General features: G+C 46.2%; 1 protein-coding gene and 1 long non-coding RNA gene across 5 annotated transcripts; one reads left to right on the top strand and one right to left on the bottom strand.

Moving 5' to 3' along the window:
• Positions 1-366: 366 nt before the first annotated feature.
• LOC147975671 (uncharacterized) lies at positions 367-5098 on the bottom strand. 4 transcript variants are annotated; one of them, XR_015601008.1, is made up of 6 exons: positions 3597-5088; positions 3425-3486; positions 3147-3318; positions 2479-2538; positions 1841-2093; positions 367-608 (listed from the first exon to the last, which is right to left on the bottom strand). It is a non-coding gene; the product is annotated as an uncharacterized LOC147975671 (long non-coding RNA). The 4 variants fall into 4 exon arrangements; XR_015601007.1 differs by lacking the exon at positions 2479-2538 and having other exon boundaries at positions 2823-3318; positions 3597-5098; XR_015601005.1 differs by lacking the exon at positions 2479-2538 and having other exon boundaries at positions 3125-3318; positions 3597-5065.
• A 1191-nt stretch (positions 5099-6289) lies between these two features.
• On the top strand, positions 6290-19651 carry LOC147975670 (uncharacterized). The gene is made up of 3 exons (XM_087520527.1): positions 6290-6417; positions 6507-7104; positions 19412-19651. The coding sequence occupies exons 1-3, from the start codon at positions 6290-6292 to the stop codon at positions 19649-19651; spliced, it is 966 nt and encodes a 321-aa protein (XP_087376653.1).
• The last annotated feature ends 1058 nt before the right edge of the window (positions 19652-20709 follow it).

The raw sequence follows: 20709 nt of genomic DNA, 5'->3' as shown, positions 1-20709 counted from the left end.
CAATGTCATAAGTCAAGACCCTTGTCTTTGAAAGGTGCCCGTGCGCTGCCATAAAAAATCCAAGGGTCTTCAAATATTCTTTTTGAACGTCGACATAATTCATCTCCATCTCTCATACTCTATGAAAACAAACACATATATAAAGACACCTTTTGTATTATCATGGGCCAAGGAAGATGATCCCTCCAGACCTCTCATGCCCTCTCAATAAAACAAGTTAAAATGTCCCTTTGTGGTCCATTTCACTTCATGATCAAGCACAAATGTGCAAATCCTTAATGTTTTTCAGTAGTTGAAGATTCTTTTTCTTTAAGTTTGACAACTTTGTTTAAATGATTATCATATCCTTTACAAGAACTGGAACCGGGAAAAAAATCGTGAAGCGTTAAATAGAATTCACAAATAATAGTAACCAACGGTTGTTTCTAAAATTCAATTCCATTGCACTATATTTCTTAAAGGGAAAGACATTTAATCAAATACAGATAAAATGTCAGATAATACTATGCCATCATCTCGCAAGCTATATGGATTTGAATCAGACAGCTAAAAACTTATCAAGAAGCCTTTCATCACCTCCTTGGCCTTGAGCGACCAGATGTAGCACACTGCCAAGAGAAAGGGATTAATAAGATGTGATATTTTGGTCATGCTGCATAATATCATATTTAGAATTTAACCATATTTCCATTCCTCTCCTAACATGGAGGAGCAAACATATAATGTATGATTATCACTTGGAATATATCTCAGCAACAAATCATCAACAAAATACACAATATATTACTCCCATGTATCTATAACTAAAATGCATCTACTTGTAAAAAGGGCAAACTTTGAGGCACAACACAAAATTCCGACGTGTACAATATATCAACTTAAAAATGTAAACTTGCCGCAAACACCGGATGCCCATATGTAAAAATGACAAAAGGATAAATAGGAACAAATTCTACAAGCAGGATACTCAACTGTTTGGATATATCAGTACGTTTTATTTGTTCATTTATGATTTGTAGATAGGCAGTTGCATGATTCAAAGATCAAGCGATTGCCATTTTCAACAACATAAATGGGGAGTGGGGGGTGGGGGGCATAATATTCACGTCAAGAATATAACAATGGGAGGTGAAGCTGACTCTAACAATAAGGCGATGAAGTCTACTTGAAACAAGAGTACATAGTTCTTTCCTTCACTAATCGCCACAAAATTTTAGCATGTTGTCTCACCTGATTTATAAAGCATTTTCGCACCTGACTCCTTGATCATGTCATTCATGAATAAAAAAATACATAAGTAACTCTCCGCTTCAGAACTGTACTTGGCAATTTGCCATTTTTTAAAATAATATGCTATTATGATGAACTACAAAAGGTGAAACAAAAGTCTGTCCTTATTTTAAGAACCCTACACTTGATAAAGTATAGGAAATATCCAGATAATCATAAATTTAACTGAAGTTCAGGGATGCATAAGCAGCAGTAAGAATCAAGTGTGTTAACTTGAGGATACCCTCAAACTTTCTATAGATTAAAATCTGCAAATATTCCTTCAAGTCAAAGAAACTGTTATATTAAATTTCCTCATGGAGAGGTCACCACATTTTCTTCCATACTTGCTTTGAAAAGGCGTTTAATATGTAATCTGCATTTGACTAAATAAGTTTCTATGTTGAGCTTCCAAATCATCTCCTAAATTTAAAGCCTAGACAATCTGTGAGATACTAAATGACTGAACTTCCCTGAACCTTGTACTCATACTACAGTAAAAAAACTGCCCACATGATAAATTCTGACATTTGCTGGTGTGGAAAGGATAACAAAAGCTGCCGCTACATACCTTGACATACGGCAGCAACGTTGTCGATGGACACGAACCAAGCCTCGCAGGTTGTTTGCTCTAGGTCCATCTCTTTTGTAAATCTCAAATTGAGTTGAATTGTTGCTCTTGGTCAATGAGAGGCAAGATCCATGGAGGGAGATTGGATATGTGGGTTAGAACTTGGTCTTGAACACGGCGTGGGGACGCTGTGAACGCAGTCAGGGCGCAGCTGGTAGAAAGTCAAGGAGGAATCATCTGTCGAGTCCTTGTCCTATAGACCAATGATTATTAGTATAAAATATTTCAACAACTCATTTTCTAGTGTTAGATATATACCATAGTAAGAAAAAAATACGCATAGATGTGGAATAATATCCAATCTAAAAACTTAGTTAATTTGTAAACTATTTATATTTACAGCATGATGGGGTCGAAGTTCACGAGGTTGTTCGGCCTAAAAGGCAAGCGGTATGGACAAGCGTGGATTTCTAGCCTAGGTGTCCTTTAGGAGCTCGATGGCTGGAGGATCTCCATTAATCAATTGTCTCTAAGTGCAACCAGGTTCGCCTCATGGTCACGGTCATATGTAGATCGAGATTGATCTCAAAACTCCTCAGTCATCACCATAAGTCGCAACAGAAAGAACTCCATCGTACTTGAGGGCGCTGGGTCCTCGGTCTTCTCGGCCATGGGAGACGCCGACGGTGGGCTCCTTCCTGCCACAGCCGTTAGTGCGGCGGAAATAGGGTGTTTGTGACAACATTTATTACGTATTTAAAATAGAGAAGCATTTGAGAGTAGCTAAAAAAAGTAACAATTGCTATGGTTAATAGATTGTTATATTGGTGATATATAACTGAAGTCCTGAACCAACCCATCATATTGGTTGATGTCAAAAAAAACATAATACTGTTAGTCTGCATCTTTGTTTCATTCCAAAAAGAAAGTTCAGATGCTTGTTTTTGTGATGTCTTTGACATCTCCACAATGATGGATTTACCTTTTATGTGGCCAAAGCACTGTCAGAGTATGCATCATCTTATAATTGCTCAAAAAGTATTGCGTGTGTTAGAAGTTTGAATTAGGATTCAATCAAAGAACCTGGTAATAGTTGAACATAAATTAGGATAAAATTGCAATAATAATGGCCATCAATAGTTGCAACAGGAAGAAGAGGAAGATGGACATCATGCAGGTTTGCAGGTTTACCAATAACAATGTTCACCAATAATTATTATCACCAACCATAGCTGTTTTCTGTTTGTAATAGGAATGTTTAGGAAATTAGAAGCACAAACTCGCCTTCTAACACACATGAGCACACCTGCACATATGGTGCTTCCTTCTGGCCATTTTCTGGGTGGCTTCCTCTCATCCTCGAGGCACCAAGAATCACGCAGGATAGCGGCAAAAATCACACTCACAGGCAGCATCGCCACAAGCACACACAACAGCGGTCAGCGGCACATCACACGCGCGCGCACACACACATGCACCTGCGTCAGCAAGCACACGCAGATACTGAGAGAGAGAGAGAGACGGAGAGAAAGTGGTGTGTGTGTGTGAGAGAGAGAGAGAAAGAGAGAGAGATGGAGATAGTACCAAATCCGAAGCAACATGCAGCCAATCAGCCAAAATTTCATGCCTTCTATGATAATGTATACCTGAAGCATTCCATGTCAGAATATTTTCAGTGGCCTCAGCAACAATTGGCTCAACAGTTTATAGATTTACTGCTAGGAGTGTCTTAAGGGGAGACTTGGCACAAATATACCTGTTGGAGGGCACTTCCAATTGGTGGCAATACTATGTTAGCTTTCTCCTCGGATGAGTTCAGCAAATCTTTAACATTTGGTGGCAACGACGACTTGGCCGAGCCATAGTAGTATACGAGGGACGACTTGGTTGCACTGCCCAGTGAGTGAATCCTCTGCTACAACAATTGAACATCAGTCGCCACGGCACCAGCTCCGGCCACCTTATCCTGAAATGCACCGGAAACGTCCGGGACCCCACTAGCGGCCTGCTTCTTGGTGGCTGCCACCGAGGATGTGAGGCTACCAGCGACTCCCCTTATCGCCTTCCTGTAGGCCCCGAGAGCGTCGTACGCCGACAGCCTGAGCTTGTCGTAGCCTTCGGTGAGAGCGTCCTCCGCCTGGAATATCTGCTTGCTGAGCTTGTCGATGAACCTGGCCACGGACTACTCGACGCCGGTTGCGTCGGCCGGGAACATGGTGGGCATCTCCGTGTCCATCAGGCCTGCTGCGCGGCATCATCGGTGACCGCACCGACCACAGCGTCCGCGGCCAGGTCGACGGCGGAGACGGGCATCAGCGGCGGGTCGACCCCGACGCGCCAGAGAGGGTCGGGCAGCTCGGCGACCGAGGCAACCCCGGCACGATGTTCTCGGGCGCGCCGGCGTAGGGGAGAAGATGGCAGAGTCGGAGAAGAGCGGGCGGTCGGGCACCGCCTGCGTGACGAGCGGGTCGGCGGGGAAGGACCTGAGCGCGCCGGCCTCGACCCTCCGCAGCGCCCGCGCGCCGGCGGTCACCGGGCAGAGGGGGGAGCATGGGGTGGGCGCGGCGGAGCAGAAGGCAGCATGGCGGGAGGGGTGCTGGCATCAGATGGGTGTGTGGCGGCATCCCCGAGGGGTCCCCAAGCCGATGCGTGATCCGGCGCGGCGGGAGGGGCTGGCCCCGAGGAGCGGCGAGCAGGCGTGTCCATCGGTCTGGAGCCTGGCCAGCGCCAGGGGCTCAGGGGATCGGCGTCGGCTCCTGAAGGGGATCGGTGTCGGATCCTGGACGTGGTCGGTGGCGGCTCCTCAACGGGATCGGCGCCGTCTCCTGAAGAAGATCGATGGCTCCCATCGAAGTAGCCAGGGATCGGCGGCGGCTTGATGGGCGAGGGCGGCGGCGAAGGGATGGATCGGCGGCGTTTTGATGGGCGAGGGCGGCGGCGAAGGGATGGATCGGCGGCGGCTTGATGTGCGAGGGTGGCTCTCGCTCGAGGGCACGCAGGCTTCGCTCGTTCGTGCGTACGATTCGTGGATGGAGGGCGGCGAGTGAAGCGCGGATGGAGGGCGGGGAGTGAAGCGCGGCGGCGAAGGGATGAAGGGCGGCGGCGAAGGGAGACCTCGCTCGAGGGCATGAGAGGTCGCTCGTACATGCGGGTGATAGGTTTAGGTTTTTTTGGCTGGTTAGCCTTGGTAGGTCTTTTTTCGTTGGTTAACCTTCGTAGGTCTATTTTTTGTACGTGGGTGAGTGCGGGTTAGGGCCTCAGCAGAAGGTTTTTTCGGTTTGTGATGGATAAGTCAGAGTTGGGAGGAGGTATCAAAAAAACCCAGGGAAGGTGGGATTAAAAAAAACCTGGAAGCGAGACTACCAACTGCTCCATTAGGAGTAGAGACTACTACTACTACTACTACTACTACTACTACTACTACTACTATAGTATCGAATCCACTGCTGCATGTCCATCCACTGCGTGTGGGAGGGATAGCTTGTTATAGTATAAGCAAAAGCCTGTCCTCGTCTGCGAGCCACCGCGCATGGGGGAGGGAGATGGTGTATAGTAGTAAAATCAAGCTTCTCCTTGTTGTACGAGTTGACGCGACACATCATAGCACTGGCCCCACAAGCTTGCCTCTAAACTTGGTTGAAAGATCCGCGGTGTACAATATATTTGCTGCAACCTCTAACATTTACCCCACCACAATATATTCCTGTCTTGACCAGATGAGTGTGCAAACTACAATCACCAGGATGACAGGTAGGGACAGAAGATTATTTTAATCCAAAAATGCTTCAAGACGGCCTCATAGCATGGATCAGACCCCAACGATTTTAAGCTTAGAGGCATGGTACACGCTATCCTAAACTACTCTACACATGAAACTGCCACACGAGCGTCCGGGCCGCGCTTGGCTCTTCGCCTCTTCGAGAAGTCGAACAATGATGGATTATTACTTCAGTGGAGGAGTACTATAGTATGCTTCCGACCATATGACACCGAATGCACTGCTGCATGTCCACCGCGTGCGGGAGGGAGAGCGTGTAGCGAAAGCTTCTCCTAGTCCTGCCAACCACCACGCTCATGGGCGAGGGAAGGACGCAGCTTCATTGACTTACTGCTCCTACCTTTGCGTGTACGATAGGTGGGCCTAGTAGGTGGGTGGCCCACCTGTCATACAGCCAAAGGCAGGTGCAGTTAAGGCACCGGAGCTCAGTCCGTGAGGGAGAGGGCATTGTAGTAATCAAACTTCTCGTTGTTGTACGAGTTGACGCGACACATCAAAGCACTACACTCGATATATTTCAATAATTTGCGTTTACCGATGCATTAATTACAACGCATGCATGCATGTCGCGACTCTCCTTTTGATACTTGCATGTGTTGATTTAATGCACCTTGAAGTAGTATGAATATGTGACAGTAAAGCTTTGTAATGCCTCGGCCCTAAAGCGAGAGATGGTTGTGCACGAGGAGGGTGACATAATGCAGACGGAACAGGACCTGACGATGGAGCTCTCTATGGTCTCGATGGACCTCACCTTGCTCCACTACCCCTTGTGCCTCCGCCCCTTGAAGCCTCGAGTGTATTAGGTTCGAATACACCTCGTCCGTTCGGCTGATCGAGCAAGGTGCAGGTTTCCTGATTGATGTGTTGTTCGATTGATTTGTGCAGTGCAAGGGAGGGCACCTGGCCTGCGCGGACTGCTGCATCGAGCGCCCCAGGAACCAGCGGCAATGCCAGAAGTGCGAGCGCGGCGGTGGCTTCGACGTGCGGTGGGCTCTACATCACTTACCACAAGCTCGTCGATCACCAGAGCGTGTGTCCGCTCGCGCCCTCCAAATGCCCTGTGCCCGTCTGCAGCTACGAAGGCCCACCGCCGACGCTCTCCCACCACTTCAGCACCGTGCATCCCATGCCCGTGGACAGGATCCACTATGGCAAGGTGCTCCAGGTGCAAGTGCCACTGTCGAAGCCACGGCTCTTGCTGTTCATGGAGGAGGACGGCTGCGCGTTTTTCTTGGTCGGCGGCGTGCTCGACATCAGCGCGCCTATCACCGTGTTGGTCGTCTACATCAGAGCGGGGGTGTCCCCACTGCCTCACTACGTGGCCAAGCTGTGGGCGAATGGCCCGTCGGGGGAGCCCAAAGGCAGGACCGACACCGTCAAGGTGGAAATGGAGGTGACAAGTAGCAAGGATCCCAACGACGTCGCCGTGCAGGAGCTGACCTTCTTCACAGTTCCGCCCAAGCTGTTGGCCGGGGCTAAGCTGGTGTCCCTCCACATTCAGATTGACAAGCTCACGTCCTAAATGATTCTACAATGCCTTCTGTTTATCTTAGTAATATGCTAATATATGGGTTAGCTCGGTCTACTTTAGCTTAAGAGATGGTGGGTTTTGGTGGTGACGCAGCAATTACTTCAACATCAGATCAGTAGTTAAAGTAATTTCCAACAGTCGAACGGATATTTTGTGTCTGTTGGATATAAAGATCCTTTGGTTAAGAAGTATAATGGCAACAAATTATATGCTTGTTTGTTCAGGAAGTGTTGCATACTTGTGTGAGTTGACGTGACATATCAAAGTAGTACTCCCTCGGATCCTAATTACTCTGTGCATAAGTCGAGGCACAGATACTAAGGAGGTCCTGGTTGTGTCTATACTTGGACAACTCACCCGACTGCGCACCAGGCAGACGAAGCTCGTGTCGTGTTGGTGCCGTGTGCAGCACGCACATTAACCAAAACCTCGCGCCTCCAGCTTAACCTCCACATTTTAAACTTCTCAATCTCAAGGCCAAGGATCAATGTGAAACCTATGATAGAGCCAATCGGATGGTTGAGAACACTACAATTCGTAGGTACAGATGCGTGTGTGAGACAGGACGAGTCCGTGCATGCACCTCTTCTCTTCCTGTATAACATACTAAACTCAGAGTACAAGTGTACGTGGGTGGCATCGACCTAGGGAGCTAGAGATGGTGCGTGCAAGAAGTCCCGAGAAATAGGTCTAATGCGTCTGAAAAAATACTAGTCTATAGCTTGCCACGAGGCTATTCCTGTCGAATGCCCCAATAACCGTAAGATATGTATCCGACGGTGCCAGTTATTGGACGTACACAACAGTAGAAAAAGAACTACCATGGCATATGCTACACCACGGCCGAGAACACGTACCCACGTTACGCCATCCGGGAATAGTGCCACACTTCGAAACTAGAACCGTTAATAAATTTTGAGCTCGCGTCTCGTCACATTCCAAATTACTACTCCCTCCTTTCCGGTATATAGGGCTTATCTCAAAGTTTTAGATTTCCCATTTTATAAGTGTCAATTTGATTGTTTCCCATCACATATTCAGATTTCAAGGTGCATTATATCATTGCATGCGAGGATTAAGAGAAAGTTGACCAATGCATTTACTTTATTCATGCATACATTGCAATTAATGCATTGGAAACACAATTTTGTGAAGAAAATGGGCACACTAATTGAGTGATTTTGCAAACTACAAAAATTATTCCACCACTCATCATCTACCTTGGTTGGTGAGATTTTTGAATTGAGCCCTATAAACTGGAAAGGAGGTAGTACTACCATGCTATATTTAATTCCAAACCTATTCACACGGATCACAACCTAAACGGTTTCCCACTTAGGAGCATGTTAGTACTCGGTTAGAAATACTACTATGCCAAGATGATTGCACATTCCTCCTCAACTCCTCATCCACAAAAACAAACAAGTCATTCAGCATCCATCCCTTGCGTCTGCCATGGCCAGCGTGAGTTCTGGGTCGAGGGATTACCACCAGCGAGAGGCGAGCATGGAAGTGGAAGCACGGGAGATGTCCTGCCTCGCCGCGAAAGCAGCCGACATGTCCCGCCGCGCGGAAGTAGCAGCACAAAGGTCCTGCCACGCCGCTGAACCAGCACGAAGGTCCCGCCATGCCATCGATGTAGCAGACTGGTCCGGCCGAGCCGCGGAAGCAGGAGAGATGTACCGTCATGCCGCGAATGCAGCAGAGATGTCCCGCCGCGCCGCGGTGGCCTGGGAAAATGTCTCGCAGGCAGCGACTACTCTTACAGGCGCATGCATGTGATCGTCCATAGCCAGATGGACCAGATCTCCGGCTCTGGGCCGAGCACGTCCTGCTGAGGGCGAAGATCATCCGAAGTGCATAGCAGCAGGAGGAGACCAGTGCCTTGTTGAAGAGGACTAGCGTCATCGTCAAGAAACTTATGGACGAGAATGACATGCTCTGCATCGAGCGACAAAGGCTGATGGAGGAATCCACGGATGCTCTCAAGCAACATCTTGAGGACACAACAGAGCTCATCGCCGCTTGCCGCGGAGACTAGTTCCCGCGGCCTACAGCAACGCATCAAGAAAGTCGAGATCAGCGAGCCAGATCATTGTATTCCTTCTTCTTTTGCCCTTGTGTATAGCCGCATGTGGATTTTTTAATTATCTTCCTAATTATGTAAGACAATTATTATCCACTGTCGTCGTCCTTATATATTCATCAGTCTTGCTGTAAGTCGGAGTATATGCTATATAGGTCCGTCGGATCTTACATCAAGATCCATGCAAATTTTTCTTTTTAGATTTTCCTTTTTCTCTCTTAACTCTCAGTCGGGTGAGACATAGACACGCCATTAAATAGAGACTCGAGTGCCAGTAATGGATACCTTGGGAGAGAGGTGGACGACAAATGGAGGTCAAAGGGCTCTCCTCCCGATAAGCATGCGCAGGGGTCTAATCGCACGCCTCCGATACTCAAATAGCTACCCTGCATGGTGCCTCATAGATAATAAAAAAGGGGATGTGTGGCGGCATGTACATGGTAAATAGAACGCCCACGGTTTCAATAATACTTGTGTTTCTGATTGTAACGTGACAACACTTGTTCCGAAATTACTTTGTTTATTGTTAATGTGTGCGCCTTCACAAATCGGACATCAAAATTACCACAACATGTTGGTGCCATGTCATGACATCAAGCCAAGTTTCATGATTTTTGTCACATCCCTAGTTCTGGTATGACCAAGACTATCTAGTCATGTGTGCATCATGTTTAAATTTCAATGAACTTGAAATGGGGATGCTCAAACCCTAGCACCAAATAGAACTCAACCAGGCTCAATTTGAAATCTTTTCAATGAACCCAAAGTGCCACCAGAAAAGTTCATGATTTTTGAGTAAGGTGAAAACCTCTGCCAAAAATGATGAATATATTTCTAGGACATTCTGGATTTTTGAATTAACTCATATTGTATTTGAATTGGGGCATTTAAATCCTATAAATATTTTAAGTGCTCTAATAATTCTGAAACTAGTTGAGGGCTGTTGGGAATAATTTCAACAGTGCCCACAAATATTTTCAGGACTTTTAAAAATGGTTTAGTATTTTCACTAAATCGAAACAAAACAGAATAAAATAGAAAACTGAAACAGATTAAAGGAGAGAGAAAGAGAGAAAACCACCTGGGCCTCACCTGTGCTAGCCCAGCCCACCTGGCCTGGTGCCAGTCATCCCTAACCTCTGCCAGTAGGCAGTAGCGCACACGCGCGCGAGGCGCCACGCCTCCTCCTGCTTGCCGCTCACCGCCTGGAGCTGGCCAGGGACGCCACGCACGTCCCCAAGCCTCCACCTTCTCGCTCCTGTCCCCGTTGCCCGCTTCTCTCTCGCTCCGCACCTCGGGCACGAACATGACCGTCGCCGCCACTCACTGCCTCCGCGCTCACCGCCCTTCCCTCGACCAACCGTCGTTTTCATCGGCTCTGCCTCGTCGTCTACATCATCCCAGATGAGCCACGCATCCTTGGGGACCCTACAACATTGCCACCATCGTCGTCTTCGTCCTCGGCCGCCGTGGTTCGTCGCCGTCGATCCGCCTTGACCCAAGCTCCCCCGAGCCCACTGACCTTCCCAACAGACTCGCGGTGAGCCCCCGTTCAAAACCCACCTTGCCCTGTTGCCGACCGCGTCCCCTAGCTTTCTTAACCGCTGGAGCCGAGAGCTCTCAAACTCCGGCAATGTCGCCGCAGCGGCCCTAGCTGCTTCCGCTCGCATTCAAGCGTGTCATCGCATTCACCGTGCTCCCAGGAGCTGACAACGCCCACCAGCTCTTCGTCCCGTACACTACAACACCGTCCCGGCCAACTCCGTGCGGGCACCACCGCGGATGTGCTCGTCGGTGTCAGCTCCGGCGACTATGCGACCAACCAGTGGCACCGTTGGACGCGGCGCATCCCCAGGGTCCCCTAGAACCCACCCGCATGATGAATGGTTGTCGGAACAGAGATTCAGGCGTGCCTCCACCGTCGGTTGAGGTTGCCAGCGGCCTAACCCCGGCCGACTGACGTGTCAAATTAGGCTAAAACTAATTAGTCCACTAACTACCCTCCCTAGTCACTGAGATTTGGGCCCCACGCCCTAACTAACTTCAGTTAAGTTTAGTTAAACCAGTTTAACCCCTGTGTCACTTACGTGCGGGGCCCACTGTCAGATTTGACTTGGACCAGCCCCTTTGACCTGCTGACGTCATGCTTACACAATGCTGACACAATTATTTGTTTTCTGGCATTTTAATTAATCCAGAAAATTTCAGAAATTAGTTTAAACTTCAAAATTCATATAAAATCAACCGTAACTCCAAATGAAATAATTTATATACGAAAAATTATAAGAAAAATGCAATCTCTCCATCTGTACCATTTTCATGCATGTTTGAACAACTTAAAGTTGCTATATAAGAAAATTTGAATTAATGGCATTTGAAATGCCTTATGTGGAGTTTGAATTTGAGTCTTGGATTCAAACCAACTTCATTTAAATTGTTGCTAGTTGCATTAGCTCAAACCACGGCATATTTCCATGTCATGATCATGCATCATATTGTTGCATTACATTGATTGTGTTTCCTCTCTGTTGTCGGTGTTTGTCCCCTCTCAGTAGACGTGGTTTCGACGATGAGATCGATGACACCGATGAAGAACTATTACTATCTTCAGAAGTGCCAGGCAAGCAAAACCCCCCTTGTTCACTCCAATACAATCCTACTCTCTCGCTCCTGCTCTCTTTTACTGCATTAGGAAAACAATGATTCATCTGTTACATGCTGCGGTAGTTGAACCCCTTTGCTCTGCATGACCTGTCATTGCCACAGTAATTAGATGAAACCCACTAGCATGAGTAGGAGTTGTTTGAGGCCTGATGTGCCTACTCAGTCATGCTTATTTGTCATGCTTGCTACTGCTTAGAGTTGAGTCGGGTCTAATTCATCGGGGATCAATTGGAGGTGTGTGAACATGTCCTACTATTGAGAGCTAAGTGTGTGAACACGATTTGATAAAGGTATCGATGAGAGGCCATGTAGGAGTACATGGTGGTTGTTTCATTGGAACCGTCCTTAGGAACTGAGATCTGTATGTGTGATTTAAGATCAGCTACCACCATGCATTGGGCCCTGAAATATGACCCCGCTGGACTTATGAACCCCCCTTGTCCACTCTCCAGGAGTTGCAAGTAGTTTGTGGTGTTTGTCGTATGCTGGAGGCCGTGCGTAGCGCTAACCCGAGGGGTGGGCTGTGATGCGGTAGGCATGTGGCCCAGTGTACCGAGTCGCCCGTTTGGTAACCCGGAAACCCTGCACACATCATTCGGGGCCGTATTGGAAACCTCATCCGGACTCCCTGCGGATGGAACCTGAATAGGCGATAAACCTGGACTAGGGACTTGTGTGGTTAGTCAGGTCGTGGTCTACACCCACGTCCGGTTTCATTGAAGTCTGCCGAGCACATGTCGCGTGCAGACGCTAAGTGGTGGAAACATGTGCGAAGAAGTACACCCCTGCAGGGTTAACACCATCTATTCTAATAGTCGCGTCCGTGGTAATGGAGTACTTGGTTGCTTATACAGTTCATAGACAAGTGAAAGTGGATAATCTAAAATGCACAAGATAAGCGTGAGTGCTATGGATGGTGTTCTCATAGGGAGACGGGAGCGGATCCATAGTGGTGTATTGATTTGGTGAATATGTGACCTCATGTGCGTCACCCCAAAAGAGTTACTTGCAGACGTAGTTCAGGATAGCCACTGAGTCAAAGCTATCTTGCTGCAATTAAACTCGACCACCCCCTTTGTTAATACTGATGCATATGTAGCTAGTTCTGATGTATGTCTTGCTGGGTACATTTGTACTCACGTTTGCTTAATTTATGGTTTGCAGAAAGACTCCAGTCTCACTAGTAGTTCCGTGTGGACTTTGACGTTTAGCTTGTTACCTCAGCTACGATCTTGTACCCTTGGTAGGGTCTTGTAGATATTCAGGCTTCTCAGCCTTTTTCATTTGTAGATGTCTGTACTCAGACATGTTATGCTTCCGTTGTCTGTATGCCCTGTATGTTGGGTCATGTGACCCATGATTGTAACTCTTACTATATATGAATCTTCAGAGCCTAATGAATGAATACTTTGAGTCATAGAGTTTTGTTGTGGTGCCATGTTGTATTTGCACATATCGAACATATTGTGTGTATGTTATTGAAATTCTTGGTATGTGTGGGATCCGACAATCTAGTTGTTTATTCTTGGTAGCCTCTCTTATGGGGAAATGTCTCCTAGTGCTTCCACTGAGCCATGGTAGTTTTCTACTACTCCGAAACACTTAGGCTGGCCGGCATGTGTCCTTCTTCGTTCCCGTGTCTGTCCCTTTGGGGAAATGTCACGTGTTGTTCCTTTAAGTCATTGTAGCTTGCTACGACTTGGGTTCATACGTTGATGACCGACACGTTCATTGCTGGGTCATGTATGCCTGTCCCTGTAAGTTAGTGCCACCTTGGGTTTACGACTAGTCATGTCGGCCTGGGTTCTCTGTCATATGGATGCTAGCAACACTATCATATACGTGAGCCAAAAGGCGCAAACGGTCCCGGGCCAAGTAAGGTGCACCCGTGGGAATATCGTGCTTGAGGCCGCAATGTGATATGATGTGTTACATGCTAGATCAGTGTGACTTAGGATCGGGGTCCTGACAGCTTTGGTATCAGAGCCTGACTGCCTATAGGATTACCAAGCCAAACTGGTCAAAGTTGAGTCTAGAAATGCTTTAGTTATATAAGGGAATTGATTGTGGATGGGAACATAAGGCTATTTTTACTCCTTTACCTTGTGCCCTTCTGATCCGAGTCATCCTATCTTTCCTACGGGGTTAAGGAACTAGGCTTTCTATTCTTTCTATCCGGATCACGTGTTACTAATCCATAGACTTATAGGATTGATGGATTCAAGTCTTAGTTCAGTTTCTACTACTTCCGTATGTTCATAGCTGGCCTCAGAACCTTGATATTGTGATCTTGAGTGGCCGTACCACTATTTTACAGGATGTCTCAAATCTTTTTGAGCATTTACAGCCGTTACGTTGTCTGAGCCATCCCAGGTTTTGAAATAGTTTGATGCATTTGCAACTCCCTTCTTTTCGTTCTCGATGTATTTGGGCCAGTTGAACCACACTAATCGGTAAATTGAGGTGCTCTATAGCCTCGATGTTGGAGGTATTATTATGACCCTAGGTGTCTTAGAGGATCACCTAGTAATCTAGCCATGTTCTGTGTTCCCAGTGTGATGATTCTGGCCATCATTCTCGAAAACATCACGTGATGCCACTTAGTTAGTAGGCATTCTATTCCAGGGTTCTTAAATCCGAGATTCACCCTACTTACTTCATGTTGATAGTGTTTGCTAGTTCCTTTAGGATATTAGTAACCTTTGCGATAGTCCTCAAGATCCATGGTATTTCCTTCTTCCAAATACCATCAGCTACTTATGGCAGAATTTCCTTGTTGAACCAAAAGATCACAACCAGAGTCCTCTTGATGAGTTCTCGATTCTATGTTGTGACTCGGCTAGTTCTACCTTTTTGCATGGGTTATCCGGAAGAAATATGTTGAACTTGTTCGACATGCTAATCTATGCACCCACAACTTAGAAAATCATATGTTCCTTTGAGTTGTCCCTCTTTAGTTGTTTTCTGACCTTCGTCTATCAATTGATAGTCAAGAGTATGCGTGCATTCGTTCATCGATGTCTATTATTCTTGTGGTCCGTCAAGCCATTCTACTCCAGAACGACTAGGAGAAACAAACTCCAGTATCTTGTCCATTTCGAGGATTGGGTCAAAGTAGTTGTATTCCGTGGATCAAAATGCTAATCCAACTTTTGCTCTGTTCTGCCTTGGAGTGTTACCATCTTTATGTCCAGAATGTCATGAGAATTGCGTCAAATCTTATGAATTCTTGTTGTAGTGATACTTCTCGCCATCATTATTCATACCTCGGTTTCGTATTCTCGCAACCGGAATGCCGACAAGTGAGTTATGATGTGTGAAGTAAAAACTCCTAGCAACCGTGTTGCTTGGTAGTTAAAGGACAATAATTTCGTTCTTAGCGTGTTGGTTATTGAATCATCATTCTAAGATAGATGGTGCTACCTAGTCCATTTTCCTGGTGCACTCTTCGATCAATGAGTAAGGATTGTATTAATTCCTTGCTCTTTTGATCCTATCGTCTTGCCTTGAAAAGCAAGATTGTTCTCGAGCTTAATAACATATCGGTGGTTCGTGATTTTTTGAATATCTTCTCAGAAGTATTACCAGGTTGTTCCCTGACCATTATGTTGAGTTTGTGATCAATTGGTTTTCTTTTAAACCACCCCTTCTCCAAGAATCTGTGTTGGATGCCCTTGAGCTAGTTGGTTAAGCTAAACAACAACTTGGAGAGTTGGAAGATAAAATATTTGCCTAACTTAGTTCGTTCCGAAGGGATATCTATGCATTTAGGTGTGTGTTGAAAAAAGATGATATTTTCATCGATTGGTCCTCGTGGTCAACCATTGGTTCTATTGTCTTGTCCAAACTCTAACTTGAGCATGGGCTATCACCAAGTCAAATCAGAACCAACGATGTTAGTAATGTTGTCTTACTCATGGTTGATCCCTTGAGAATACACCATTACATCTTTTGGTCTGACCAATGCTATCACCGTGTTCACTTAATTGTGGAATTCCATCTTCATTGGAATTTTGAAGAACTGTTGTTGATCCCATTAGCAACATTTTACCTTCTCCATGATTCGTGTTGAACATTAAAGCTAGCGTTGGAAACTTTGTAACCAATGCCTTCATGGTCCATTCATGAAGGATATGTTTGATGAAAGAAGTGACTTCCTTTGATTGACGTGCATTTGATGTAAGTTGCCGCCGTGAATTCGAGAAAGTTCATTTTTTCTTCCTCTGGAATCATCCCAAGTCAGTCACGCATGTGTGAAGTATTCTATGGTTTGATAGACTCATCATCTTCATTCCATATGTATTCCCTAGCACACCAAGCCACTGATTGATTTGTTCAGAAAATCATATGTTCCTTTGAGTTGTCCCTCTTTAGTTGTTTTCTGATCTTCGTCTATCAATTGATAGTCAAGAGTATGCGTGCATTCGTTCATCGATGCCTATTATTCTTGTGGTCCGTCAAGCCATTCTACTCCAGAATGACTAGGAGAAACAAACTCCAATACCTTGTCCATTTCGAGGATTGGGTCAAAGTAGTTGTATTCTGTGGATCAAAATGCCAATCCATCTTTTGCTCTGTTCTGCCTTCGAGTGTTACCATCTTTATGTCAAGAATGTCATGAGAATGGCATCAACTCTTATGAATTCTTGTTGCAGTGATACTTCTCGCCATCATTATTCATACCTCGGTTTCGTGTTCTCACAACCAAAATGTCGACAAGTGAGTTATGATGTGTGAAGTCAAAACTCCTAGCAACCGTGTTGCTTGGTAGTTAAAGGACAATAATTTCGTTCTTAGCGTGTTGGTTATTTAATCATCATTCTAAGATAGATGGTGCTACCTAGTCCATTTTCCTGGTGCACTCTTTGATCAATGAGTTAGGATTTTATTAATCCCTTGCTCTTTTGATCCTATCGTCTTGCCTTGAAAAGCAAGATTGTTCTCGAGCTTAATAACATATCGGTGGTTCGTGATTTTCCCAATATCTTCTCGGAAGTATTACAAGGTTGTTCCCGGACCGTTATGTTGAGTTTCTTTTCAATTGGTTTTCTAATAAACCATCCCTTCTCCAAGAAACTGTGTTGGATACCCTTGAGCTAGTTGGTTAATCTAAACAAAAGCTTGTTGAGTTGGAAGATAAAAGCATGTGCTTGTATTTCAAATTTGAATTATGCACACAAAGGTGACACGTTCCCTCTGAGAACCACGAGCCTTCTTGAGAAAAGCTCCGGTTTGCAAGAAGCTTATACCAAAACTTGTTCCTATTCAGCCATTTTTTACCACAACATGGTAGTACCATGACATGACACCATGCCATGTTTCATGATTTTCATGCGTGTTTTGGATTTACAAGAATTTTAAAACTAAGTTTCTCAATGTTCTCGGCCGAGCCAGGATGCCCAGATGTTTGAGTTTCATTCCCAATTCTTGCATGGGACCTAGAAATTGACCCGAGGACACACATGTGATTTTTCAACCAACTTTGGTGCACGGGAGCATGTGCTTGTAGTTCAAATTTCAATTATGCACATTAAATGACCAGAAACTCAATTAATGTATAAAATAGGCCAAACGAACCGCGAATAATTCCAAAATTTAACAGGGCACTCATGTAGTTCTATGTTACCTCTGTAAAGAACCTCGAGGGGGCAGCGTGTATCGTTTTGCACTCAAAGGTGACATGTTCCCTCTCAGAACCACGAGCCTTGTTGAGAGAAGCTCTGGTTTGCAAGAAGCTTATACCAAAACTTGTTCCAAATCGGCCCAATTTTTTACCATAGCATGTTAGTGCCATGACATGACACCATGCCAAGTTTCATGATTTCCAGGCGAGTTTTGGATTTACATGAATTTGAAAACCAAGTTTCTCGATGTTCTCGGCCGAGTCACGATGCCCAGATGTTTGAATTTCATTCCTATTACTTACATGGGACCTAGAAATTCACCCAAGGACACACATGTGATTTTCCAACCAAATTTGATGCACCGGAGCATGTGCTTGCAGTTCAAATTTGGATTATGCACATTAAATGTCCAGAAACTCAACTAATGTATAAAAAGGCCAAACGAACCCGGAATAATTCCAAAATTTAAGAGGGAACTCATATAGTTCTATGTTGCCTCTATAAAGAAAATCAGGGGGAGGCAGCGTATATTGTTTCGCACACAAAGGTGACACGTTCCCTCTTGGAACCACTAGGCTTGTTGAGAGAATCTCCGATTTTGCAAGAAGCTTATACCCAAACTTGTCCCAATTCAGCAAAAAATTATACATATGAAAATAGGGTTTAGATTACCCCGAACATCTCGCTACCTAGACCAATGTACTCTAATTTGAATTCAACATAAAATGGATACAAATATCTGAATTGGAGATCATATGGTAGATGTAGTTCATAGTGAAATATCATTACTGCTATATGCATGTTTTTTGTTATCAAGATAATATTTAAATGATTGTATAACTTGACAATAATCGTATTCAAATAAGGAAAATTGATTCAAATTTAGTCAATATGGTAGACGACAATATATATGTTCATAGGGTGGAGTAAAATGTTAATATATGATGGAAGATCAAAATGTAGGACTACATCCATTATAAACCGCAAGGTCACCTAACGATATATTCGAATTCAACATAACGTGGATTCAAAAATTGAAATTTGAGATCCTGGCATTTGTAATCATATAAAAATGGACATGGCTCTTTCTTTTGGTGGGAATTGATTTGTTTTTTGTTGTTGTTGAGGGAAGTGCGAATCGATTTGGTACTATACAGGGTAATCTTGTTCTCCCGATTTTTTTTACTTTTTTCTTGTAGTTTTTTCAATGGCATTTATAGCAATATAGTAAAAGGGGACATGACTCTCTTGTGTCTTGTATGAATTGTTTTTTTGTACACGTTAAGTTTGTTTGGCCGAACAAGGAATCTGTGCCTTGTTATCCCGAAATTTTCAAGCTCGAGTATCTTTTGTCTCATCTGCTTTGAAACTCCCGCCTCTTCAACCCGCGCCGCACCTTGTTATCCTGAATTTTCGACGCGCGCGAAAACTCCCTCCTCATCCGAAATAGGTCCCGTAGCCTAGACACGCAAAATCCCCGTCTACCCGTCAGCCGGAAATGCTCGCTCGACGTCGCGGTGTTAAAACTGGTGGGGGGTATGCTGGTAACTTACCCTACATTTCAGACAAGGACGTCCCTAAGCCATGGCTCCCCTACCTTCCCCTTCACCCCCATTCGTACACCGAGGCTACCAAAACCCACGAAATCCCACGCTCCTCTGTTGGCCTCCTGAACAGTATCAGCCACCACATATCTGCTATGAATTCCGTTGTGCGACTGAGATACTGGAGTGTTCTGCTCTCCTGCTGCTCGGAGCAGTGCTCTGATCTGTGTCAAACCTCTACCAGATTCCGACTAGGACGGGTGAATGGATTATGCTATACGGGATGCAGCAGTAAGATTCTGAATCGGAGTGCGATATACCTGTGGTTCGGGTGGAAATAGCTGACGCTGCCGTCAACTGGACTCGGGGATCTGTCGGCGAGCACGGTCGTCGAGTGCACGCTGAAGACTCTCCAGTCGGGTGCGCTCAACCAAAGTGGCCAAACGCGCTGCCTCCAATGCCCGAGCTTCAGAGGACTCGCCGACAACGGGCGTGTGGAGGGCCTCCACATTGCGATGGTGAAGTTCCTCCCTCTGCTGAGAAGAGAGAGTTTCGGGGTGGTACACTTCATGAGCGCGTGACGGATCGCCACCGTTGTGACGCATGCCAGGCGGACTGCGAGGTGTGTCGACCATTAGGACCTCCGGCACTGGGTCGCTGCTATCGCACTTGGACAGGGTCTCGATGGAGCCAGTCGGCAGGTCGAACAGGCCGTAGAGAGATTCGTCGGGCTAGATTGCCACGACTTGAGGGGTGGACGACTGATGCGCCACCGCATGCTTCACCCACCGCTAAAGCCGTGACCGACCAGATCGCTTATGACGGTGAGCAGCCGGGAACGAAGATACCGCGGGGGCCGATTGATACTTAGTCGACGGCTCCTGCAGTAGGATGCCGTGAACACACGCGCGGAAGTGCGTCGCCCTGCGGACGGGGAGCACCTCGATGTCGAGAGCAGCTTCCTGAAGCCAAGCGGAGTCGTCGTCGATAAAGACGAGCGCGCCGACACGGATCTCGTGGCCCTCAGCCAAACCTCCGCCAGAAACCATGATGAAAGGACTCGGAGAAATCGCAACCTCGCCGGAAAGTGGCTAAGACACCTGCCCCATGGTGGGCGCCAACTGTCGTGGTTCTAAGTTTGATAGTAAAGTAGGGCGGTAGGGATGTAGAGGCAAGATCCTAGCTACGGTGAGATTGTGCACGCAAGATGTACGAGTTCAGGCCCTTTGCGGTGGAAGTAACAACCCTACGTCTCGGTGCCCGGAGGCTCGGTCGATTGGATTATGCGTGAAGTTACAGGGGGTGCAAACCCTTGTGCTAGAGGAGGGGGTTGAGGGAGTCCTGGACTAAGGGGTCCTCGGGCGTCCGGCCTGTTATCTATGCGCCGGACTGATTGGCTGTAAGGACATGAAGACCGAAGACTGTACCCGTGTCCGGATGGGACTCTCCTTGGTGTGGAAGGCAAGCTTGGCGAACAACTATGGAGATTCCCTCTTATGTAACCGACTCTATCTAACCTAGACCCCCCGGTGTCTATACAAACCGGAGGGTGTAGTCCGGAAAGGATATACTCAATACCTTAGTCATACAGGCTAGACTTCTAGGGTTTAGCCATTACGATCTCATGGTAGATCAACTC

The sequence above is a fragment of the Triticum urartu genome, chromosome 4A, assembly GCF_056163025.1.
Source record: "Triticum urartu cultivar PI428250 chromosome 4A, HENAU_Tu73, whole genome shotgun sequence".
NCBI classification, from domain to species: domain Eukaryota; kingdom Viridiplantae; phylum Streptophyta; class Magnoliopsida; order Poales; family Poaceae; genus Triticum; species Triticum urartu.
This window is presented reverse-complemented; position numbering and strand designations above follow the sequence as displayed.